Source organism: Aspergillus piperis, assembly GCF_003184755.1.
Source record: "Aspergillus piperis CBS 112811 unplaced genomic scaffold BO85scaffold_6, whole genome shotgun sequence".
In the NCBI taxonomy this organism is placed as follows: domain Eukaryota; kingdom Fungi; phylum Ascomycota; class Eurotiomycetes; order Eurotiales; family Aspergillaceae; genus Aspergillus; species Aspergillus piperis.
In genome coordinates this window covers 1,194,703-1,218,806 of record NW_020291596.1, presented here as the reverse complement: position 1 = coordinate 1,218,806, position 24,104 = coordinate 1,194,703, and the positions used below count along the sequence as shown (strand labels likewise).

At 48.7% G+C, this 24,104-nt stretch overlaps 8 protein-coding genes across 8 annotated transcripts; 6 read left to right on the top strand and 2 right to left on the bottom strand.

Moving 5' to 3' along the window:
- The first annotated feature begins 1,885 nt into the window (after positions 1–1,885).
- On the top strand, positions 1,886–3,189 carry BO85DRAFT_519060 (dienelactone hydrolase family protein). Its single transcript, XM_025665014.1, has 5 exons — positions 1,886–2,003; positions 2,069–2,170; positions 2,221–2,291; positions 2,341–2,388; positions 2,450–3,189. The coding sequence occupies exons 2-5, from the start codon at positions 2,142–2,144 to the stop codon at positions 3,055–3,057; spliced, it is 756 nt and encodes a 251-aa protein (XP_025517172.1). The 5' UTR covers positions 1,886–2,003; positions 2,069–2,141; the 3' UTR covers positions 3,058–3,189.
- A 178-nt stretch (positions 3,190–3,367) lies between these two features.
- On the top strand, positions 3,368–6,793 carry BO85DRAFT_394891 (uncharacterized protein). Its single transcript, XM_025656934.1, has 2 exons — positions 3,368–3,850; positions 3,908–6,793. The coding sequence occupies exons 1-2, from the start codon at positions 3,629–3,631 to the stop codon at positions 6,695–6,697; spliced, it is 3,012 nt and encodes a 1,003-aa protein (XP_025517171.1). The 5' UTR covers positions 3,368–3,628; the 3' UTR covers positions 6,698–6,793.
- An 888-nt stretch (positions 6,794–7,681) lies between these two features.
- On the top strand, positions 7,682–8,409 carry BO85DRAFT_266850 (uncharacterized protein). The gene is made up of 3 exons (XM_025655059.1): positions 7,682–7,847; positions 7,950–8,200; positions 8,260–8,409. Exons 1-3 carry the CDS (start codon positions 7,790–7,792, stop codon positions 8,275–8,277), a joined length of 327 nt encoding a protein of 108 aa, XP_025517170.1. The 5' UTR covers positions 7,682–7,789; the 3' UTR covers positions 8,278–8,409.
- A 4,485-nt stretch (positions 8,410–12,894) lies between these two features.
- BO85DRAFT_266758 (uncharacterized protein) lies at positions 12,895–14,107 on the bottom strand. Its single transcript, XM_025655058.1, has 6 exons — positions 14,016–14,107; positions 13,761–13,886; positions 13,644–13,683; positions 13,329–13,582; positions 13,115–13,246; positions 12,895–13,062 (listed from the first exon to the last, which is right to left on the bottom strand). Exons 2-6 carry the CDS (start codon positions 13,827–13,829, stop codon positions 13,045–13,047), a joined length of 513 nt encoding a protein of 170 aa, XP_025517169.1. The 5' UTR covers positions 13,830–13,886; positions 14,016–14,107; the 3' UTR covers positions 12,895–13,044.
- A 3,117-nt stretch (positions 14,108–17,224) lies between these two features.
- BO85DRAFT_511920 (uncharacterized protein) lies at positions 17,225–18,254 on the top strand (the record flags this gene model as incomplete). The annotated part of the gene is made up of 3 exons (XM_025664626.1): positions 17,225–17,245; positions 17,369–17,436; positions 17,680–18,254. 3 exons carry the CDS (start codon positions 17,225–17,227, stop codon positions 18,110–18,112), a joined length of 522 nt encoding a protein of 173 aa, XP_025517168.1. The 3' UTR covers positions 18,113–18,254.
- Positions 18,255–19,100: 846 nt separating this feature from the next.
- Positions 19,101–19,526, top strand: BO85DRAFT_266732 (uncharacterized protein). Its single transcript, XM_025655057.1, has one exon. The coding sequence runs from the start codon at positions 19,201–19,203 to the stop codon at positions 19,432–19,434; it is 234 nt and encodes a 77-aa protein (XP_025517167.1). The 5' UTR covers positions 19,101–19,200; the 3' UTR covers positions 19,435–19,526.
- Positions 19,527–20,276: 750 nt separating this feature from the next.
- BO85DRAFT_448210 (uncharacterized protein) lies at positions 20,277–20,772 on the bottom strand. The gene has a single exon (XM_025659882.1). The coding sequence runs from the start codon at positions 20,668–20,670 to the stop codon at positions 20,293–20,295; it is 378 nt and encodes a 125-aa protein (XP_025517166.1). The 5' UTR covers positions 20,671–20,772; the 3' UTR covers positions 20,277–20,292.
- Positions 20,773–22,005: 1,233 nt separating this feature from the next.
- On the top strand, positions 22,006–23,174 carry BO85DRAFT_369216 (putative C6 finger domain protein; the record flags this gene model as incomplete). Its single annotated transcript, XM_025655909.1, has 3 exons — positions 22,006–22,072; positions 22,128–22,461; positions 22,529–23,174. 3 exons carry the CDS (start codon positions 22,006–22,008, stop codon positions 23,172–23,174), a joined length of 1,047 nt encoding a protein of 348 aa, XP_025517165.1.
- Between the last annotated feature and the right edge of the window lie 930 nt (positions 23,175–24,104).

Genomic DNA, 24,104 nt, shown 5'->3' with positions numbered 1-24,104 from the left:
CCAATACTCATACATATACTTGTTCTCGGATACCAAGACTTTGAGGCAGATTGGCCGGCTTGGCTGCTACCACAATGCCGATACCGGGATGAGAACTGGCAGTACAGGGATCAACCGGCATTTATATGCAGTAACATATAGTAGCAGTTTCAGTAGCGAACTATATTCTTCAGACCATGACCATGGGGGCAATCAAGGATCTGAGCATAAGAAACATAACATGATGACTGGCCGATTGTTTCCAGCACCATAGGAAAAACATAAATAAATAAACGAATAAATAAAAGGACTATGGAGAGAACGAGACCTGTGAGGAGTCAGACATTGGCATGATCTACAGTGCAGTTTCCAGCACGAGATTAGCTTCGACGCAAGGCTGGAATGTCAGCCCTGATAGCTGGACCCATTAACATGACTTCTTGTTGGCACATGGATTCAAGACAGTACCATGGCCATCAAGACCAATTTTCGGAGATAATTAGCTGCGGGCATGATGAAGAAAAGCGAGTCTTGTCATATCATAATCACCTGTGTGGCATGTCGCGAAATTCTGGTTGTAAAAGAGTTGTGTATGATTTCATCGACTATGATCCATGTAGGCTCCATATCTTAGGAAAAGTGTTTGCTCAGCTCATCAGCACAGTTCGAAATCTTCAAATACATGACATGAAAGACAGACTTAGTCTTATATGAGGCGGCCCATATTATGCATGCCAGCATCGTGCTGGATTTTGATGATCAAATGTACTGCGTCCTGACTAGCGAGTAGGCCCTAAGAGGAGCCTGGAATGTGGCGACCACAGTTATCAGTGGCCCAAGTATGCATCACGCTCTGGTTTCTACATGCAGTGTAACAAGACAAAATTGGTAGGCATGCAAAATAAGGATGGTTTCTGTAGGTGGCGAATGATCATTGTTAAACGCACGGCCAGGCTCTTAAGTGTATGTACTGTAAAGAAGAGCGGTATCTGGCTGCTCCTATGGCATTCCTTTCCGTTTTCGGAAGTCTCGACACCTAGGTCCACACAGCAAGGGGGATGGTAAAAGCTGACGGGAAGTTTGTATGGATCGTGAGCAGCGGAATAGCGCGCTACTGTCGTTTACAGTGATTTTATACGATCGCTTCATCAGGGAATGTAGTACTACTACTAGGTAAGGTCAAGGTCATACCGAGGAGACTGATGGATTATATAAACTTCAATCTAAGTAATATTGCGTTTCAGCCAGATTTCGTGAACAATATAGAGAGCTTAGAATAATGACATATTTTATCGTCCTTACAATAAGCCAACCAACTCTGAACATTTGACAATCATATGAAGTATTTGAGAATGTCAAGAGTGTGTAGTTGCTAAGGTATACTTAAAGATCAATCCTTACCATTGGACCGTATTGTTTAGCTTCCGGTCGGGATTAACCTCGCTTGTAAGCATGTCTCCCAAACCATGAATTATTCCTCGTAAATATCGTGAGGTAGTTCATTCGGAAAAGTAAATGAGATTTATCTTGGGGAATGGCTGTAGTAGTGGTCGTGAGATGATTCACGAATGGTTCTAAGGGATGGTAATGGTGGGGCTGACAGGAGAGTATCAATGCTCAGCCCGGTCCAGGCTATTCCCCGCATATGCAAGATGCTATTATCCTTCCTGGTTAGAATTGAAGCTCTATAAGGCACATCGTAATAATTATATATGCAACACTGTCCAAGTGATTTGATACGAACGCTTGACCCTGGGAAAGGGGAAGAAGGGAACTCCGGGCGAAATCGGGATTGGCGGGGATAAAATCGGATGACGTCGAGGGCAGGTGGGGTAGCTTCACTGCTAAATGCGACTCCTCCAAGTTTACTGTGTGTCGGCCTCGCATCTCGGCTCTTTTCTTTCCCCAGCTTCATTTAACCCTGTTGTCGTCTCTTTCTCCCCGTCTTCCTTCTTCTTCCTCTTCTTCAATTTCTCATCCATCCATCCCACACCCAACCCAATCTCATCCGTCTCATTCACCCTGTGCGTCCGCTATCCGCCTGTGTCTCTAACATGTTCTCCAGACAGCTTCTGACTCTCCCTCTCAGAAGGTCCTTCCTGACCCCCGTCACACCTCTCTCCAGTCGTGTCGTGCGCCCCCTTCACTGTTCCTCTACAGCCATGTCTGGTGTCAACAAGGCTTGTTGCTCGTGAGTAATGCCCTGTCAATGGCTTGTTTTTCATACTCACCCGTCACCAGCATCCCCCCGATCGTGGCCCAGGGCTACCAGGGCAAGGGCGAATACAAGACCATCAATGGCTTGAAGACTTGTAGGTCAAACACAATTGATCAGAAAGGACCAACTAATTCTCTACCCAGACGTCACCGGCCCCGAATCCGCTACCAAGGCCATCCTCGTCATCTACGGTATGATAGACCCGTTCCCAACCTGCCTAAAGCCCATACTAAGATTTGCAATGACTTTCAGACATTTTCGGTTTCTTTCCCCAGACCATCCAGGGTGCCGACATCCTGGCCACCGCGAGCGAGCAAAAGTACCGCGTCTTCATCCCCGACTTCTTCCAGGGCGAGCCGGCCGACATCACCTGGTTCCCTCCTCAGACCGACGACCACAAGCAGAAGTTGGGTAACTTCTTCCAAACCAAGGCTGCTCCTCCCGCAAACCTGCCCAAGATCCCCTCCATTGTCTCCGAGGCCAACAAGCTCGCTGCTGGCGGCAGCTTCCAGTCCTGGTCGATCCTGGGTTACTGCTGGGGAGGCAAGATCACGACCCTGGCGTCTGGTCAGGACAACAAGCTGTTCAAGGCGGCGGTGCAATGCCACCCAGCGATGCTCGACCCCAACGATGCCAAGAGTGTCAACATCCCCATGGCGGTGCTGGCCTCCAAGGACGAGAACCCCAAGGATGTCGAGGCATTCGGTGCCAACCTGCAGCAGGCCAACTATGTTGAGACCTTCTCCACCCAGATCCACGGATGGATGGCTGCTCGCTCCAACCTCGAGGATGAGCAGGTGCGCAAGGAGTATGAGCGGGGATACCGGACCGCGCTGGACTTCCTCCAGAAGCACGCCTAAACACTGACGGTCAACATGCCATAATGAATGGGAATCTGAGTAATGAATTTTGTGAAACCAAAAGTGTATATATGACTGTCAGCAAATGCCCAAGTACAGTATCAGTATAATTGTGACTCGATCTACGTCCAGACTCAATTGTATAATATAGACTTAAATTGGAGTAGTGCTTGTGCCGGTCGGACCATCTTGCCCGACCGGGCCATGCCGGGAGCCGGATGGCCGACGTCATCGCTAGAGCTCCATTACCAAAGCTCATTCGCCTTCTTTTTGTTCTTCGACCTCCCTCGAACCGTCCGGATGCAGCCATCCCCTATCACCTTACCAGTGGACTGATCAGTACTAGCTAGACTAGATCGCTTTTTATCTGGGCTTTCTCCCCCCACATCAATTGTTTATTCCCTTATAACTATTTATTAGCTCTCGTTCGGGAGACCGCAATGAGTGCGGACACCATTCGAGTGTGGCAGCATATCTGCTCTGACTGATATCGCCCACACATCGTTCCTGTCCTCTTGCCTTTACACAGCATCAAAAGTACTCCTACCCGTTTGTCTCCGACAGCCCCAGAATGTCCTTCTTCTTTGGACGTCGTCATTCCATCTCATCCGCCACTCTGGGTCAGGGCGATAACCTGCCCAGGAACGAGAGGGGCAGGAGAGCTTCATTACCCAATGTGTCCGATACCAACAATACTGGATCCCACACCAAAGGTGTGATCCATGATATCTTTCACAAGCATCGAGGAGACTCGGAATCGGGATCCTCGTCCGGGACAAAGACGTCTAAATCGGTAAGGATACCAGCGCGGTCTGGGAGCTTTGCCCAAGGGGAGCCTGACCATCTCTAGGAGGCTGACATAGCCCGATCCAATCCCACAAAGCCGAATACAGACTCTCAAGACGAGCATCATGCTTCTCATCACCATTCGGATCAGGCTGCTAAAGCCCATCCATCACATCACCACGAGGGTCCTTCACACAACCAGCTGACAAAAAAGGACATCGAGACAATCTTCTCCGGGGCTCCATACTTTCTGCTGGAGAAGGGAAAGCATGGACTCTTCTACCCACAGATTATATTCCCTTTCGATGATCACGATCCCACCATTCAAAATCTCTGGGATAGACGGCCCCTTCCCCACGCCTCCTATACACTGTGCACTCTCCATGCTCATTTGCCTGTACCGGATGACTGGGTAATTGAAGGGGAAATGCCGGTTCATTTGGGGCACTGGAAACGATCGGAAGCTCCGAAGCGGGCGACTTTTGATGTCGGCGTTCACGAGGTCCCCAATATGCTGTCAGTCAATGGGAAAGACGCTGGTACAATCGGCTTTCGTCACTTTCTTGAGCTACCCGTCGCCGACTCTATCGTATACGCGGGCCCCGAAAAACCACGACCATGCTCTGACCTTCTTCATCTGTCAACTCTACCAGCAACCGAGGCGTATGAATTGATGGGGCACTATAATGACCCATATGCCCAGTGCTCGGATGGTACCGTTCATGACCGGAAGAAGTTGCTGTGCGAAGGACCGGTTGCATGGAAGAGGATCGGCGTTCGCGATATCGACTTGCGAGCCCTAGTGGAGCGTCTCCAGACGCTCAAGACACTCCGCTACGACATTTTGCACGGGGATACACCAAAGACGATTCTAGATATGGAATGCACTCGAGAGCTGTATAGTGGACTGTTTAACCGATTTCTGTATCCACCGGCGCGGTTTCTGTTTGCAGATGTCGGCGATTCCCATAGTTTGAAGGCTCAGATCAAAGCTTTGACAGTCGTGTTGGCTACCCCTGGGGCGTGGTTTGACTTCAGTCTGATCGATTGGCGATTGCACATTGGGCAAGTGTTGTTTGAGAATCCCCCACATGACGACGGCGACTTCCTTGATCCGGACAAGTCTGACAAACCCTGGGTGCATTTCACGCTGGAACGCAAGTGGTTTCTCGTCCAGATGCTGCTCGCCGCGGAGCTACTGATGCGTTTGGATGCCACTGTTCGAGTAGGAATGCTGCAGAATGCGCGGGATATCGATGTCTCGGTGCATGATGTGTACGAGTTTGACCGGCTACGGAGTGGTAAGCTGAATTGGGATCTGGTTACAGTTCGTCGTTTTCTGGACAGCTTCCATTTCACCTACAACCCTGTGGAGCCGGACCACCCTTCTCCGACCATACATGCTCCGAGCAAGTCGCCTGAGCGGCATCACCATCGTGGGTTCCTCGAAGCTTTCACACATCACTCTACATCATCCGCCCATAATGATGAATCCGCCTGGCGGTGTCATCTGGCCCCCAGCCACGTTGACCAGCAACTAAAAGGGCTGTTCGTATTTGCAGACAATATCGGCTGGCCAGGACTGGATGCATTCAAGAGCGCACTGCGGTCCAAGCTTGAGGGTGAGGGGGTGGAAAAGAAACTCGAAGCCGCCTACACCATACCTCTCACCAACTCGCTACCTGCAGAGTATTCCACACTGGACTTGACAAAAGAGATGTATAGCAGATCTCCATCGCGCCGCCTGCTCCTCCTTCATTCTCCGCACAGCATACGTCCCTTGAACATTGGTGGTTGGATTACGCGTAGCTGGCTCGCGGGGTTGGTAATCCCTGGCGAGTCCATCAGCCACCTTCTCATGGCAACCATCGTCGAAAATGACGAAGAGGCGATGGCTACACTTGGACCAGTCGCCAACGTTTACGGTGGTTTCACGTACAAGGGGAAGACCTGGTGGAGTAAGAAGTGCATTGTTGGGCGAGTTCTAGCCAGCCAGCCGGGTACAAAGGTTTGTCTGGCCTGGCTGGCAAGCTGCATAGTGCCCAAGAACTCTAAAAACGGTGAGCACTTTGTCAACACGTGGTATGAGGTGGATGTCCGCGAGCCGCCCCGACGTCCAGGCAAGCCACGCATCAAACACGGAAACCGGCTTTCCTTTGACTCTACGCCTCTGGGTTTGGGAGAGCTTACGAGTGGCGTATTCTTGCTGCCTGTCGATGGCCCCTGCGATAGCTGGTCGAAAGCAAACATCGACTTTCAGGACCTCACCTTCTCCGTTGATACGAAACGAACAAGCCATAACCTGACCGTGGTCCAAAAGGCCTATGCCAATTTTCTTCTCGCTTCCACTGCTACTGGACCCACCCCGGTGTCGTTCGAGTTGGCCTACAACGTACGATTCATTTCTTCCCACGAGTGCCGTCCACCCGGGGGGTCGGTCAACTATCAAAATCCCCCAAGCACAGCGGATGGCGGGTTGTCATCCTCGTCATCAAGCCATGTCTCTCATAGACATCATCGTTTGCCGGGCCACCCGTTGCACCGATCGTACGCGTTCAAGTGGGTGCCTCTAGAATCCTTAGCGGAGACATCTCACTCGGATGGCCACAGCAGCGGACTAGGTAAGGAAGAGATCCTCCTTCTCGACGCGCGGGGCTCGCACGACAAGGAAACATTTGCACGAGCATGGTGTGCGTCTGTTGGACATCATGCCGTCATTGGCAAGGTCGGACGGACCTGTCTGGCGTGTTGCATTCGCGAAGCCCGAGCGTTGCAGGTGAAAGTGGTGATTCGCATTGGGGACGGGATGTCGACGCCATCTTCGTCGATCCAGGTGTTGTATGGTGGGGAGTAGGATAGTTTGATAGGTTGACACTTAGAAGGGTTTGGTTTCCGGTCGCACGTAGTGATGCCTGCCATTTTCCCGTGTCGTTTGTATGTAGTAATATCCTTCGAAAATACTCTGATCTAGACATGGCCTATATGTAGGTAGCTGCCTGGTAAATTGGGGGTTAGCTGCATAGTGTTACGGCACACAGGATGCTGCCCTTCAGACCGGGGCGGTTTGCCTGAGAGGCAAATACCCGTTTGGTGTCACCCACACCATCTCCCTCACTTGCTCACTTGCTCGTTGCTCTTTCGAACTCTTCTTCGCCTGTGAGTATCCATCTCTGGTAATTCTCCTTCGGTGCCATATATACCTCAAGGCCTCCAAAGCATCCTCCATCTCTTTCTTATCGCCATCACCTCCTATATACTACTGCATTTCTTATATATTATCTCCCCATTCTGCATACTATACGATGCTGCTATATACAACCCCATCATGTCGCCATCTTCCCCATTCATATTCCCTCTTTGGGCTGGTCTTTCAACTTTACCTCGTGCAAAACATTTCGTCTTGGATAGGGGCGAGACGCGCTTTGTGGAGTTCTATCGACAGCGATACGGTGCTCATTGCCACGATATATACTGATACCAATTTCTTTGAGACCTGACTATCCTCAGAAGAAGCTGTTTTCAAGATTATACGGGAAACTCCGCGGTTCAGGAGGACAGGATTGCGAAGACTTTTTCGAGGGTGTTTCTTGCTAGATCTATTCAGGATGGTTTGGATTGGGACAGTGCGCTGCAAGATGCTGTTGCTGCCAAGGATGCAGTTGACTTCTGTTTGGAGAAGCATGAGTATCTGAAGAAATGGGCGGAGGTGATGAGGCACCTGATGGGACATTCGCGATGAAAACGAGTCTTTGAAATGTCTTGTGGTTGATGATGTGCATATCTCAAATCACTTTGGAGGTAGATTGTCGACTATCTTGTATACTCTGCACTTGGGATACGAAAACCCACCCACGACTCTTGATACGGCCGGTGCAGCGATCAGGGTGGAAATCACAACATTCAATTACAACCCATTAGCGAAGATCTTCTGGACAAGACCACATTCATGTGGAAACGGCATAACCTGAAACATATCGTGTTTCTGTATGTCTCTGCTCTGTCAAGTCTGTTTCACCCGTTCTTCCTCCCTTTTCCTGTGGCTCAGCTGTGTCTGAGTGTTTGAGCACGATCGCTATACCATGTCAGACAGTTTCTCAACTCCACAGCTAATGTTTCAGAAAATCTAGATGACCTACCTCAACACGATTTTCCGATATTCCTGCGAAAAAGCTCCGCCATTGTTCCTCACTGGCGGTTTCCAGCGACCCTTGGCCTTCCCAATCGTATCGGGTTATACTTGTTCATTCGACTTATAAACGTGCTTAGCGTTTTGGTCCATGGGGATTCGAAATCCGCACAGAATCTGGGCGATGGTCGAATCATGGGGATATCGATAAAGGGAGAGAATAACCACAAGGTATGCAATCTGAGTCTAATCAAATCTTGCTTAAAGTTAATCAAACCTGGCTTTCACAGGCTCTGAAAAAAGCATGACCCTCGGCCTAACCCTCGAAGACGTCAGCACAGCTGCTTTGCACGATGAAGACTAATGGCCCGACTGGTCGTTTCTCGGTATATAATTCACGGGGAGGATTAGCGAGCATCCTTGGAGCTGGGATTCTCTAAGACAACTCTCTTCCCCCAGCCACACGTCTGTTGCGTCTTTTCCGATCCATATGTTGGCCTCACAAACCCTGCAGCTGTGGTAGAACGGCAAAGACGACAGTTAGGAGAAGTTAGCCGTGGTGCGAGGAGCCATGGTGCATATTGTTGTGAATTCTCATCGCAACACGTGGTTGGATATAGCCACAACTGCCACTGGACAGGCCTTCCAAACCACAGGTTTTCTCAGTTCCTGCCTGAAATTTCCACATTGCTTGTACTCCACAGTCGTCATTAACACTGCTTCGAGGGCTGGATTGTCCCATTCACCATACATCAGACGAGGGACGCGAGCAGCAGCTTCCCAATGCGCCCAGCAAGAAGGTCGGGCCCTCTGAATTGGGCGATACAACTCTCAGGGCATTGATCTCACCATTAGACCGAGTGAGAGACCTCCGGCACCGCCAGTCGAAGGAGATTCAATGGTGGAGCCCCCGACCGTTGATCACGTACCTGTCTTGCTACCTGGGTGGTTTTGTGTCAAGTGGTAGTCTAAAGGAGGCTATGAGTGAATGTTGACACCAGTGTTCGTGGGCTTAGAAACACACCGATGGCTCTCCTGCGCAGCTGCTACGCCTTCCACTATCCCAAATGTTCAGGAGGTCTAGACCGAAGCTATTTAACCTATACGCATTCTCTGCGGGACAAGTGATCTAGAACGTGACTCGCATTCTTACACTCGGTGGCATGTTTCTCGCTTCTTCGAACAGAGGATCCAAGCAATCGATTCCTATGTCTTGAAGCAACGCTTACAGCAAGTACTCATGCGCAACCGGACAACTCCGGGGGTTATTTATCACTGTAGGTCCTTGCACCTTGCCAGTCATGTGGGTTGTTATGTCTCGACTAACATTTCATTAAGTCTTTATCCAGACTTTGGGTCAACAGTCATCCCGATTAGGTGTAATTTACAATTTCTCTAGTATATTTTCCTCGAGCATCAACGGAACGACCATTGCTGGATTCGGATTACAACGGTGAAAGATGACGGGTTTACATGCTTCAGGTGTTACCTTACGCCGCTCCATAGTCACCTGCTGAGTAGTCTAGATGGTGCATGATCGTGACCGCTCGGATAGGGTTGCGCAAAGAGCGGTTCGTTTGCTGCCACCGCACTCTTTGGTCAAAGGGCTACAGCCTGGACACCGGCGGAAAATACATGGCGTTACAGACACACGGGGATAGTACGTCAGGTCTCGAGCGTTTGAGAACGGTTTCTATAGGAGGATCAAGGAGAACTATTGTTGGAGGTAGCGGCAGAGAGCGACCCATAAATGAGTACAGCCAACAGTGATGGCTGCGTGTGTGAGAGCACGACTGGAGAAGATGAAGTCAGCTTGTGCTTGGTCTAGTCAGGATGCGATCAATGCAGACAATGCTTTGTCAGAAAACATCCACCAATTCCCATTCCACATCTCCTTGCTTCTAGTGTACTCCCATCGAATGCTCTCAGAGCTGCGAACTGGTCTCCCGAATGCCACACTGCTGCTAATGGCTGCTTGGATGTTTTATGGTGCTCTCACCCCGATCAGCTCCATCGTTGGCAGTTTCGGTGGTCAAGGTTTTTGGTTTGATATCAACGAAACTAGATCTCGAGGTCTGCAATGCTCTTAGTTCTCGAGTCTCTGTGCAAAATCTCTCCTGTTGTTGAGTGTCGATGAAGTCGATGACTGCCTGCATGGTTGTACGCGGGGTGAGTGGTGCTCTGAAATTTGGAATTGCCCTTATCCATCTCCTGCTACCATGCATAGCATGAAATCCAGAAGACCAGTGAGGCGACACCGTATCAGACGCTTTACGGAGACGCCGAACTGTCGATACGACGCCTCCGCCCCATCGTCTGGATCTGTTCTGTGGCATATGGTTCCCGGCCTCCAACAGGCCCATTTATAGAACGATACAAGGTATGTAGAACCCCAACAAGCTTAGCCTAGCTGGTTAGTATACCATGTGTGATTAACTAATTGTGCGAAATGGATACAGGTCACTCGACTCGTAAAGCAACCCCTGGACATTAGGCGGTGCGTGTTGTCACTCGTGCTATCAGTGCCTCGTCGCGACGGATTTCCGACCATGTATTGTCTCATGAGAAAGACAACCCCGGCACATTGCAAGAGCAACCAGTATCGCCACGATGCGTCCCAGAACCTCGAAGTTGCGGTACTCAAATGTCATCACACGTATTTAAGTGTCTGGTCCAACAACGCACAGCTGCAATTGTGGCTGCGGCCATCGCAGTGAACGACGTGCTCGTCAATCATAATCAAAGAGATTCATCTTTTTTCTCGAATGATTTTTCAATGTGCCAATCCGATAGTCAGAAACCTTGGAAAGCTGGCTAGTCAGAAGTAACCACGCGGAAGCGCAGTTCGCCATGTCTTCCTACGGCCCTTGCTAGATCAGGACGGAGGATATGTCGCTATCCTGTCATCACAGGTCCAGGGAACTGTTACTGGAGCGTCGATCGACTCTGTTTGTATTCATTCTGGCGGGGCGCTCGGCATCAGTTTCAATCATCTATTGCTATACTGGTTGTTAACCCACCCCTAAAATACCACTGCGTCATCGAACACTATCTACCTAGCTCCCAGCTTATGCTTCTCTATATTTCCTAGTTGCTATCCCCCAGCCAGTATCCATCGTACAGATTCTGCATGGATTGATTTCTTGTTCCCATGCTCTCTATTTCATTCTAAGTACCCAGAGAAACCGATGGCTTTGGAAAGCATTTATCAACCAAGCAAGAACGTCAAAACCGGCCCGGAATATACACTACACAGTCTTCCTTTCCACTCTGGGCAATGGCTCAAGCTCAGTGATCATTTCTTGGTATCTTTATACCCAATTATACGCTGTCTTCGAGATAATTGCGTTAGAGCTACTGCGCTAGAAATACCCTTCGAAGAGGACTATGTGGACTTGCATAGAAGGGAAAAGTAGTTGGAGATACATTCCTCCCCATATGCAGACACCTTATTCTTTCTATTACATCCAGCTATAGTGTCGTCTGGGATAAGGTGCTGAGTAGTCCAATTTGAATGAGGAGAGCCTGAAGTCTTGCTAGAAAGCATAGAGATAGTCCTGAGGGAGAGAAAGAAGGCAGAGAGAAAAGAATAAATAAGATACTCCCAACTACTCGGAAAATTCAGAACAGGTAGATAGCGTCCCTTCGACTCGACATGGGGATCAAGAAGTCGAAAATAAGATGGAGATGAGATGAGATGAGATGACCGACGACGAGGAGGAAACCTTTCACCGTGATGACGGGGATTCTATGTTTACCTATCTACGAGTCTATTCCCTATTTAAGAAAAGAAAAAGAAAAGAACGGATTATATTACATATCAAATGCTTCTCTTCTACTCTCTTCTCTACTCGGTTCTAAAATTCCGCATATGCATATTGAGAAGAAAAAAATATTGATCCATGTATATACTAATATCGCGTATTACAATGATTATACTTCCATTATCTTTTCATAGTACATCTATATATCTATCTCTGGTATTCTTATTTATTCATACTCTTGGTTCTTGCTTTAGTCTAAGTTATTTCCGAGTATATTTCTCAAAAGGAATTCTCTCTTTCGGAGGGAGTCCGACTACATATGTCATCTCTTATTTCATCCACGTCGCTCAAATTTTCTCTTTTGGTGAGGAATGAAGAGGAATGGTATGTACGAATGAATGAATGCTAATATAGTTTATTTCAAGTAGATTTTCTAAATGAGTGAAGATGTACTGGGAGTAATTAATAAGTAGCTGTTCAATCTATGAATATATATTTTCAGGAACAGTACCGTATCAAGCAGTAGCTTTTGTGGGCTATATCAGAAACACCAATCCTTTCTAATTCCCCCTGGGAAGAACAGAACTCAGATGGGATGATATTATTGTTTTACTACTATACTACATCATGATCTGGTAAATAAAACTTCGGAGCGGACGCGGCAGCATTTCCCACTAAATTGTTCGCTCCTCTCGAAGGAGCGGGATCCATGTCTTTTACTCCCTTTATAGCAGTCGCTAAATATAGCTTGGCTTGCCTCGCATTGCTGCAAGTTATGTTGGTTGGATACTGAATCCAACGTCTAGGAGGATTTTGATTCGACCTGCATTGAGTTGATGCAGCAAGTTATGGTGAGGCGTTCCAGTACCCCTGACGACACGGCGAGTCTAGATTTTGATTTGAGCAGCGCTGGTGTCTATGTCGAGAGGTAGGCACTAAGAGATAATTGTCTGGGAACACTACTCTGTGTCTGATGTTGGAACGAAAGTTCTTGATCGCATTTTTGCTCATCGCGATTAGAGATGATGAACGTTTTCCCCGTTGTACTATGCTCTAGGGTATATCCCAGTTGAAGAAGAAAGCATCATGCAGTGCAGCGAGAGAGTAGTTCTGACTCGAGCATGCTGTCATAGTCTGTAGAGACATCAAGCTTGTACTGGACATCAGAAGAGAAAGTCATCTGTCTGTATAGCCATCAGCTCTCAAGGGACCAAATATTAGCGTAGGTAGACCAGCAAGCGACCCAAGCTGCAGTGTCCAACCCATCCATACTCCCTGCCACTAGCGTTGCCTTTCTTGGCGGTTATATCGTCACCCCCCGACGGACGACTGTGATAAATCAGCAACCGACGGACTGCCAAATTGTGGTGAGTTCCTTCACTTGTGCCGCACTATACCCTCGAGACTGATATCCCATCTCGCACTTTGCCAGACTTGCGCCTGCTGCGTCTCGTGGCATCTTGTGTGGCAAACCGTGGAACCAGGGATTCCGTATAATTCCAACTTCGATAATCTAAGTCATCTATCCGTTAGTCATCTCTTCAACGTAGACGATCATGATCTGGAGACTGTTATCAGTAGAATCGTGTTCTTACCGTCGTTATCGACCTAAGCCAAGCGCTGCCCCAGATCATGACAGAGCCATTGGGCTTATCAACGTCATTATCTGAGCCACTGCACGAGGCAGTCCGCATCCACAGCCCATGCTTTAGACAAGTAGCTAACTGTTGTGGATAAGCATGAAGTACCGAGCGACAAAAGAGGAGACAGGCATCATCAACCAAGCTTGGACAGTCCAGTAGACTTCTTATAGAGCTGTTCCTCAGACAGTGATAGAACCATGGGGTCACTGAAGATAGAGAAAAGCCTCAGTATCCTTCTGCGCCATCTTCACTCATGGTCCAGTATACCCGATCCGAGCAACAGCCAGTCGTCATGCCGCGGAGGAAGCTAAACAAACCAGAAGAAGAAGAATATTCAGTAAGAATAACAAATGAGAAAGTGACACACTGGAAGTAGAAACTAACCAGAAGCTCGATATCCCCATTGAGACAGGTCAAGGGGTCCACGTCAAGCTGATACCTCCGTGTGGTCATGGCTCAATCACGCAGCTGCTGGGTCTCTGCTGTAGCTTTTGAGACTAGTTTCACATCCTGATAAAGAAGACGGTTAGTTCGGTGCTTCTATCTTGTTCATGGGTCATTTTGGAAGAGGAGCAGCTGGATCTGTGCGTTTCTGAGAATGACGGCTAGAAAATTTCCTGCGTGGAGTGTATGAATCACAGTATTGATGAGTGCAATGCCAAGATGGCACAACAGAGCAGTCACATCCTCTAGTCCACAGTAGATAGATAGATAGATAGATAGATTGAAATCTCAAAGGAATGGGATCGTGGTTCTTCAGACGCGAGTGATGATCGTCTCTGAAGGAAAGTTGCGGTCAACGCCGACTACCCGGATTGGTGCTAGCCGATATCTACTATTACTACTACTAGTAGTATCTATGGAGGGGGAGATACTACGTACCTGAATCCGGCAGTATTCAATTTCACGGAGCATGACCGAGAAGTATACTCGAGTACATGGATGTATGAGACTACTAAAGACATAAAAGTACATATGACAGATGTCCCGAAAGTACATACTCCCTGCACATCGGCACTAAAAGGACAACAGATACTGCAAGTGGAATGGCCATGTCTCAGGCACCAGCAGGAAAGACAGCAATCAATTCGCTACTCTGTCTTTCATCCACCCCCCAACCAACAGGCTACACTATTCATCTACACCGTTTGCATCGCCCCCGTGGCCATATCTCATCTCCAAGGCCGTATACGGATTCAGTGGGTCACTTTGAGAGAGTCAAAGGTGGTACGGTTAACCCATCTCGAGTGGTCTGTTAGGCAGCGGAGAGAGAAGGGATGTAGGGAGGGAGGGAGAAGGGGGGTTGCAAATGGCGCTATAAAGGTGATACAAACCTGTATCTGCTGCTGGTCTATCAATGCTGCCAAACCCACCATAGTAACCCCGATTTCTGGCTAGGATCTCGTGTTTGCAATGCCGGTATGACACCGACCGGAAAGCCAATCGCGACCGCAGCATTCTTCATCCAGAAATTCACCGGGGTACGTGAGGGAGCCATGATATACGAGCACGCCAGATGCCAAGCACCAGACACAATTTTTTTCTTTTCTAGTTGCAAACAAGATTTTGCGGCTTTTCCAATCGGCGCGATGCGTCAAGACACACTAAACCCAAACTCCCCCCCTTCCCCCCCCTCCCCTCCCCTCTCCCTCTCCCCAAAGCATCTATACCAGAAGGGTGCACTCCGTGCCCGACACACGCCTTACTATGAGTGGAAAGTAAGCAAGCAACCAGGCTAACCTTTAGCCCGGCACTCCCAGGGTTAGAACAGGACCGGCTTGTTTCATCCTCGCGGGCACTTGTCTCGAAAGGGACATGCTCGACTGGAGGGTCGGCCCTGCGACTGGATTGCTGAGCGTGTAGACTGGGGTCCTTACGTGTCCGGCGCTGAGCTTTACCGATGCAAAAAGAGTGGGCGGGTATAACTTCGATTAATGCATTTGATGATGGAACAGGAGATGGTGTATCGCTTCTCCCTTCGTAGTGCTACCGTAAGGAAAGAAAAAGTCTGCGCTAAAAAGCAATATGACCGACGCCCCTATTTCTTTTTCTTTTCTTTTTCTCTCTTAGGCTGAATTTTTGCTTTTTCAATAACCGTTACGGACAGTCGATAAGGGTGCGTCGCATGGTCCGCCAACCGTAGGGCGCCGAAATTGTTTCATAGATAGGCAAACCTATCTAGGCACCCTTTTGGGTACCCCTGCCAGACAGGGATGCTTTTGAACTTTTTGACAATCCATTTTTTTGTTATCTTATATGTCATAATCGATAGATCTCGTTCTTCCGAGGAAATAAAGAACCAAACAAGGGAAAAGCAAAAAACAAAAAAAAAGTAAAATAAAACGGGGGGAAACAAACGACCCACGAACGTCAAGGATCTCCGGCCCGGCAGAGACCCTTGAGATCGAACAAACAGAAAACCGAAGAAGCTCGGGGCTCGGAAATTCGCTCAGGGTCTGTTTCGGATGGATAGATCATACGGAAGATCAATGGAAACAGCAAAGCTGGGATCGTGATGGCGCGCGTCGTATCATCGTATGTCGAGTGTAGTAGTAGAGTAGACTATCTAGTTAGTAGTTACTTGTTGGTCTGTTAATAGATTAGGACATAATTACTGCATCGAGTGAGAACTCCGCCGATTCACTCCATCAGCCATGGGTGGTGAAAAGGCAGGCGCCATTGTGATTGGCTCCGATTCAGTCCAAGAGGACAGATGGCGTGGCCCTGCTGTGGGTTAGAGTCCAGTCGGACCGTAGATTCCTACCTACTTTGTACGACTCCCACCAACAGGAGGAGGTAATCTGTCGGAGGGGAGCGAGCAACACATGCCAGACTGACCGGCTGAAAGCAGGGAAGAATCATTATTGCCATGTTAGTTTCTCTCTTGTTATTGCCGCGCACTTATCATCATCGTCATCAGCAGCAGCAGCAGCAGCAGCATTGACTGGGTTAAACCAATGGTCGCTCATTCATTAGTTAGGGATTAAGTTTCACCCCTCGGAGAATTTTGACGCATGGCTTCTCGTGGAGAGGACCACCAGTGGTGCAGCGAAACACTGGGTTAGTGTTCATTTTAGTCCCTGCAGAAGCCGGGGGGGATGTGGGTGGGAAGAGAGGCGTGCGTATGTGGCCGTTAATCAGGAGGTAGTCTAGTCTATTCTAGTGTAGTAGTAGACCATAGCCAAGGCCATTGTTCTTTCCGGTTAAGTAGCAAAGTAAGAAGTCGGAACTGGGCAACCGCCCGTTTCCCACCTATTGAAAGGCAGTGCTCCGTCCGGCGGACCGCGATGATCAGATAATGATTTGTATGATAGGGCAGAGCGTTGATGGATGAGGCGAACTTGTTTCAAGTCCGATACGAGAGAATAAATGCCACTAAACAGCGCTAGGGCGAGGTGCGACTGCGGTGTTCAGGGAGAAAAGTGGAAGTTGCCAACGATCTTCGTCTCTTCGCTTACGTATATCGGCTGCCCGATCCCGCTAGCGACGCAGAGGCTGACCAAAGTAGCAATATCCACGCGTTTGAGTCCCAGGTACCTTACTATCCGAATCTCCCTAACCACTGACTATCTTGCTGAATCCAGTTAATGTACCAAGAATCATTGTAGATTGCATAACATGTTTAATATCTGCCATTATACCTTCTTCACCAAGCAGCTAGTATCAGTGATAAAAAAAAAATAAATAAATAAATAAATAATAAAAAAGACCGTCAGTAACGCTTCCCATCAGTCTCCCATCTGTGAAATTACGAACCAGAAAAGGACAGCGTGCCATTGTCCGTCAGTTAATCAATTGAAGGGTCCAGCGGATACACCAAGTTCCTTTTGGAGTTACGCAGGTACGTAATGGCCCAGAAAGTGCACACGGTAAGTGGAGGAAACCATCCGAGTTGTGTCTTTGATTTTATCCTGGGAAGGGAAAGGAACTAAGTTCGGAGCCGAATTTATCCATCCATGGCTAACGAAAGCGCTACTAATAATAAATTGGAGGCCCAAGAGGACCCTGAAAGGCCAAGCAATCTGCTTGGGTTTGGCATGGGTGCTATAATGCTGGCTAAGTGCGTAGTTTACATGCATGTCACCATTCCATACTTTGATTGTATATATATATTAAATAAATCTATGTAAATATATATAAATTAATTCAAACAATAGATAAACAAAAGTCGCGCATCCCTCCTGTTCCCTAAGAGAAGGAAAATCTTTCAAGCCCATTACTTTAATCTTAACACATATGCCTGATCCAGGTAGAGTGAGTGTCCCCATCCATGTCGAACTGGACAAGTGGACTTTTCGCCTAGACTAGTAAAAGCACTCATGCCATCATCAATCAGCAGCAACAGCAGCAGCAGCAGCAACAGTAGTGGCAGTGGCGGTGATTTCTTGTCATCATACGATTCTGGAAGTACCTCCGAATGCGACCTTGACAATTCCCATTGGAGTCTGTTTCCTTTCTACTACTGCGATCGACTGCAAACGCAATCCCTTACTGAGCAAAACCACTACACTCGGCCAGGCAAGCCCACTGGCTACACTAGGATTGCAGATGTGATCCTTAAATCAAACCTTGGCTTGGAAGAGGCCCACCTGATTTCTGACAGATCCAGTCTCGCTCTCTCTGCCTCTTATGGCGGAGTATATTTCCAGGGTACATGCAGGTACGAAGTCAGCATGGACGTGGATGTGGGCTGGGCTTGGGCTGTACACAGCAAGGTGTGGGTGTGGATGGGCTGAGAGATAGCCGCTATGGCCGACTGGCTGACTGACGCGGGCGCGCCGCTGCTCTATTCTACTAGAATTGTCTCTGGTTGCGTGTCCGTAGCAGTAGGAACCATTCCAGAGTTAGGCGAGAAACAGAGCATTTGCTGAATATCACCTAGTTCAGTGGAATCCAGTTCGAGCGAAATCAGAGGGTGAGAGAGGGGGAAAGTAAAGAGAGAAAAAGAGAAAGAAGAAAAAAAAAATTTTTTTTTATCAAAATGAAATAAAAAATAATCAAAAGAGAAACCGAAAAAAATGAAAATAAAAAATAAAATGAAGCCCCATGTCCATCCTCATTAACTCATCTGTGGAAACACCAGTGGGATTGCTGGAATGTGCAAGTCAGGATGACGATGATTAGGCCCCTGCCCCATGCCCTGCGGCGGCTCACCAATCAACAGCGTGACCGCTTGGCGAGGATGACGACTCCAGGGCTTCTCGAAGCTCAGCAAACTTCGAGTCTCTGTTTCACCTCGCCACTAGTCTGCTTTGGGCGATCTTGCGACCGGACGAAATCCTTCGTCTTCGCCCAGAGGGGAAAGTCCCTCGCGCTGGGGCGCCGCTGGTTGGCTGCAGTCTCCGGCCAGACCCATGCGGCCGCCCAATCGATCGCGGCCGTCACCCTGGCCCCAACGAGGAGTTAAATTTAAAACCACGCTCTTCAGATGCTGAGTGGATGAGAGCCGGGATCCAGATTCCCCAGTTCTTCAAATGATTGACAGGTCTCAGCTATCAGCCTGTCTCTTTCCCCCTCTCTCTCACTCCCCTCTGCTAAGCCCAATGAGGGAGGGAAGAACGCATACCTCCATGGGAACCCCACCCCCCACTCCTCCTACTACTTTGTACGTGAAGTTGAAGTGAAGTAGACTAGACGAGTCTAGTCTAGTCTTGTCTTGGGCGAAGTCTGGTTACAGGCGTCTGTCACAGACCTCTTGGGACCACGGACGACGAGGGTGGGAGAAGTTGGGAGGAACCAGCCGGGGCGGTGCGAGGGATCAGGGGTATCTTTTTCCTCTGTCCGCACCGACCGACCGACGCACGCCTATCTGAGAGGCAAAGTAATGGATGGAGTACCTACTTACTACAGAGTACTAGGTAGGTCCCCATGCACGATGCACACGCATGCTCCGGATGGTATGATAATGATTGGGGTATTTTCTATTGCCGGCTTTTTGACAACCTCCAACCCAAGGTACTTCGTTTCCCCTCTCAAAGGTACCAACCATATGTTCTGGTCCTTTGGGATAAAGGGCTGCAACTTGCATCTCCATCAGTCCAAAGGAAAAAGAAAATAATCACCAATCCCACATTCTGATGCCAGGAACTGGATGGATACAGTCCAGCCCAGCCTTTCCCATGGTCTCCGTCCTTCCTTTCCTCTTTTCCTCTTCTGGCTCGCCTCGACTCGACTCGACAACCTTAAGATCCCACACAGCCACATTCCATGTGACGGCAATGATCCCTGCTAATATTCTCGAATGCCGCCATCACCCTTTTCAGACACTCGTCAATCTCTGCCTGCCTTGGTAGGTTTGATGAGATGTTTCAATTGGACAGTCATTCATCTTGTCCCTGCGCCTGAAGACCTTCAGGCTGTCAGGACTGCTGTTTGGGAATGCCTCCCAACCAACTCCCAACGACTAATCGTAGTAGTATGGAGGGATCTCACATAACATCGGGCAAATCAGTATTCAGCTAGGCAGGTACGTCGAAGTTACCAACGAGTAGCTGAAGTAAATAGTTGGACTAGTGGTCAAGTCCGCCAGTCGGGCAGTCCGACGCAAAGCCTACTAACATTCATTAACTAAATACTCCTCCATAGTCACCTAAAGGTACAGCCTTTTCTTCGCCATGGTATCATCCTCGGGCATATTAATAGTAAACCAGAGAAAGGAAATGGGGTAAAAAAAAAATTATTAAATTTCCAAGAAAAAGAAATAATAATAATAAAGAGTAGTCTCCATACCTAGCCTGGCGTTTCAGCTTGGGTTAGTAAAGGCTTGCCCACCTGAGGCGAGCTAGTTCTCCGACCTGATTCTTCAGCACTGACAGTACCTTAATACTGGGGGGGAATGGGGGGGGAGGAGACACACGATTTCTTCTTTCCTTTAAGGAAAGATTTGGTAATAATGGTTCCGAATAATCCACGCATATTAGATTGCTTGATCTGGCTCTTCGTCATCGCCGGCATCATCAGCACTTTGTCTCATACCTCTCTCCCCATACAGTTTAACCACTGACTCTTGACACTGGGCCTTGTCTGGTTCCTGTGCCTGTCCCTGTTCCTGTTCCTGTTCTCTCTCTCGCTCTTTTGTCTCTGTCCCTTTACTCCTTTCTGCTAATTCTCCATTATCCACTTTGCGACTTACTTTCTGCCTTCCTTTTCCTTCCTTAGCTTCCCCCCCATGGTATAACCCCCATGGAATTTCAACTCCATTGTGCTTGAATCGTCCCAGTAGTCTTTTTATTTTTATTTTATTCCTCCCTCTGTCTTCTTTCTCCCTCTCCCTCTCTCTCTTTTGCGCACACATTTATTTTTTTTATTTTACCCATTTAATTTACCGTTTATCCTTAACTTGTTTTTCCTCTCCATCTCACTTGGTCTTATTTTTTGTTTATTTTTTTATTTTTCCCTATTTACTATTTTACCTTTTTTTTTTTTTTTTTTTTCTCTCTCTACCTCTACCCTCCACCTAATTTGGCTTCCACAGCCCCTTTCTTTGCAGTTCCTTCACGGTCCCCTAAAAAAGAAAAAAAAGCTCCCAGCTTGGCTGTACAGACAATTCATACATCATACTTACTTCCTCCCAACGGGAGCCCAAGAATAATATTATTTCGCTCCGGGTTAAAATCTAAATCCCACCGCGCACAAAGTCCCGAGATCCTAGATCCCGAGCAACCAATTCCACTACTGCAGTGGGCACCCACTACTACGACGGAAGTAGGTCCTCGGTATTTCCTTTCCTCTTACTACCAAGTACTACTACTGGCTTCCTTTGCGACTTGACCACCACTACACTACCACCACCACCACTACTACTACTACCACCGTCTTTCCACTCAACTTGAACTATCGTCCCTCTTCCACCAACCTTTCACCTTCCTTTTCTCGCTGCTTGCCTTTCCTTCAATCGTCCGACGTCCTGTCCAGTCTTCTTCTTTCGCATTTACCTATCTATCCGACGTTTCCCCGCTTATTTTCGCATCCTTGTTGTTCTTATTACCTGCATTCAGATTGCTGGCTCCCTACTAAATAATTAATGATCCTTAATTTGCAGGCCGGTGCACCATTACCCGCTATCAACAAATCATCCTGCTTGGAGAAATTGAACCCTGCGATATTCTCGGACATTGCTTCTCCCTCCTGAAGCCCCGCTCCACGATTAGCAGCGACGCGACGAGCCAAATAATATACGTCCAGCCATTTACCGGTGCTTGCGACTCGGTCTGCCCAAACCCATCGACAAGATCCGAGTCTAGGTGGTGGCTATTCACAGTACCCTGCCCGCTAAGGAACGAGTGCGGAGGCGCACCGTTGGAACGAAGAATACCTCATAACAACATATCCCGATAGTCATCGCTATAATTATTTGCGCTTCTGACTTGGTGACATATTTTTTCTACTCGACACTTTTCACTGTCTAGCGCGGCATATTGCATCATCTCAATCTCTCAACTTTATTCGAAATATCTAATTTTCGCTGCGCACTTGGGCGGTTCGAGACGATCAGCTTGCCCTTCCTCTTTCTCTGTGCGATTAATGTGCTCTAAGCATACAGTCTTCGGTTTTTCATCGCATCATATATAGGGCTATGCCCGCGGTTGTCGAGGATAACACTCCGATAACAAGATCAGAAGGCACAGTCATGGAATCTTCCACTGCGGATAAAAAGCGCAACAAGCTTGGATATCATCGCACCTCTGTCGCATGTGGTAAGCTCTCGGTACTCCGTAGTCTCCGTTAGAATACTCATTTCTTATGCGACAGTACACTGCCGGCGGCGAAAGATCCGATGTCTTGTCGCACCAGATGATGCTCAAGGGCGATGCGAGAATTGTATACGCCTCCGGAAGGAATGCCAGTTCTTCCCTGTCGACCAGCAGCCCCCGATCGAGAAGAAGTCACGTCCCAGTTCTCGTTTAGAAACCGCTTCGACGGACCCCTCGACCGCTTCTTCGTCACCCCCGAATGTGACTGGGGTAGAGCAAGCGGAGCCTTTCTTTACTTATCAGCCCATGCCGTTGGGTTCGAATCCGGATGTGGGCGCCTTCAATACCGCGACCTTCCCGAGCAACCCGATGGCACCATTTACTCCAGGTTTGTGGCCCTACCCAGCAGGAGGAATGTTGGAGTGAAGTGTGTTGACCATTGCCTGAAACAGATCGCAGCGTCGGTGCGGAATTTGTAGGTCCCCCTCCAATGGAAACCGGGGTTCCGTGGGACGAGTATACGACCATCACAGACCCTCAAATGTTAGCGGCTATGCCCGCGGGCAAAGCGATGATGAACATGTCTACGAACGTTTGGGGTGCGACGCCCAATCCCATGGCACCGATGCCAACCACTTCGCCCCTGCCAGGAACGCCCACGGTTCCGTCGCAGTCGCAAGGCCTGGCACAGACACCCACGTATGCCATGCAGCCTGATGGGACGGTCTGGCAAGTACCGCCAACACGTGCGATGACATTCTCGGCACAACCCGCAGACATGGCAATTCCGTATCCGAACCAAGGTCAATTCGTGCAGCCGTCGCCGGCAGATCTCAAGAGAAGGATGACCAGCCCGGCCCAGTCTTTCCCCGGAACTCCAATAAACCCCCAGAGTCCTCCTGCAGCGGATCTACAGTCGGTGTCCGTCTCATACCCAGGCCAGCCGGCCGCTATGGGATTCAACACCTGGCAGGATGTGAACAGCATGTCCCCCATGAGTGTGGTCCAGTATCCGATGTACACGAACGATGCAGCCGCCCAGCAAGCAGGGTTTGGCAGCCCGCCACCAATGGGCCACCCCGGTCCAGGCCAATCCCCGCAATAACGAGCTCGAGAAGAGCGGAGATGACAAGCGCTTCAGAAGGAAAACAAAAAGCATCATCGGATTCGCTATTTAAATACCCCGTGCGACGTATTGCATCCATTTCTTTATCTCACTTCTTTCCCATATCATTCCATCCCATGCATGCACCTTTACTTTTACCGGCTGGTCATTAGCGGGCGCAGAGGATCTTGGGCGGTATTTTACTCTTCTTTGTTCCATGAGACCCCTTTCCTCTTGATTGAGGCATCGTCTATTTACATGTGCGGCTCAGGGAGCAAGTTCTTCTAGACTCTCTTCGTTGCTCTCCGGTTTTTCATTTCATCGAATTTGCTTTTGTTTTTTTTTATCTACTGTTCACATTAGCTTTGGATATCCACGGTGGGGTTCATGAGCTACGCATTCAGCCACCAGCGGGACAGGTGTCTGATCATTGGTTTTGAGTGGCGTTACCGGCCTAGTCCAGTCTCATATGCTGATCCTGGCGCTGTCATGCAGCCCTCGATCGAAGACTAGTCTGGACCGACCCGACTCTTATGATTTCGTTTTGCTTTGCTTTAGTCCCCTGTCCATGCACCTAGTCCCGTCCGTTGTCGGCGAGTCGATTGAAAAGGGCAGACAGACGGATAGAAGGAAAGTGGCCATGTTTATGCTTTTGCTTGTTGCTTTCTTATTGACATAGACTCCCCTATAAGCCACCCTCTACCTCTAGTACCCTATCATTATGAATAGAAAACGGCACACAACTGCCTCTTAGTACACTGCAGATCCCACACGGTCTTTCGGTTTTGCCCCTACTCCTTTCATGCGTAAATCAGAATCCCTTTGGTCGATGGCGCATATGGTATAGCGTATGCCTCTTCCCTAGGCTTATTATGGCAATTGTAATATGCCGTACCCATTTGAGTGGCTCTTATATCATTTCATTAGGCT

What these genes read in the sequence shown, in the direction of transcription:
- BO85DRAFT_394891 (XM_025656934.1), top strand. Translation starts at nt 3,629, where the DNA reads ATGTCCTTCTTCTTTGGACGTCGTCATTCCATCTCATCCGCCACTCTG. An exon ending in GGACAAAGACGTCTAAATCG is followed by an intron (nt 3,851 to 3,907) that starts GTAAGGATACCA and finishes GACCATCTCTAG; the next exon opens with GAGGCTGACATAGCCCGATC.
- BO85DRAFT_266850 (XM_025655059.1), top strand. Translation starts at nt 7,790, where the DNA reads ATGTGGAAACGGCATAACCTGAAACATATCGTGTTTCTGTATGTCTCT. An exon ending in GTATGTCTCTGCTCTGTCAA is followed by an intron (nt 7,848 to 7,949) that starts GTCTGTTTCACC and finishes TCAACTCCACAG; the next exon opens with CTAATGTTTCAGAAAATCTA.
- BO85DRAFT_448210 (XM_025659882.1), bottom strand. Translation starts at nt 20,670, where the DNA reads ATGTGTGCGCAAAAGAGAGAGAGGGAGAGGGAGAAAGAAGACAGAGGG.
- BO85DRAFT_519060 (XM_025665014.1), top strand. Translation starts at nt 2,142, where the DNA reads ATGTCTGGTGTCAACAAGGCTTGTTGCTC. An exon ending in CATCAATGGCTTGAAGACTT is followed by an intron (nt 2,292 to 2,340) that starts GTAGGTCAAACA and finishes TTCTCTACCCAG; the next exon opens with ACGTCACCGGCCCCGAATCC. An exon ending in GGCCATCCTCGTCATCTACG is followed by an intron (nt 2,389 to 2,449) that starts GTATGATAGACC and finishes AATGACTTTCAG; the next exon opens with ACATTTTCGGTTTCTTTCCC.
- BO85DRAFT_266732 (XM_025655057.1), top strand. Translation starts at nt 19,201, where the DNA reads ATGGATGGAGTACCTACTTACTACAGAGTACTAGGTAGGTCCCCATGC.
- BO85DRAFT_266758 (XM_025655058.1), bottom strand. Translation starts at nt 13,829, where the DNA reads ATGACCACACGGAGGTATCAGCTTGACGTGGACCCCTTGACCTGTCTC. An exon ending in CTGGCTGTTGCTCGGATCGG is followed by an intron (nt 13,583 to 13,643) that starts GTATACTGGACC and finishes CTCTATCTTCAG; the next exon opens with TGACCCCATGGTTCTATCAC. An exon ending in GGCTTAGGTCGATAACGACG is followed by an intron (nt 13,247 to 13,328) that starts GTAAGAACACGA and finishes TAGATGACTTAG; the next exon opens with ATTATCGAAGTTGGAATTAT.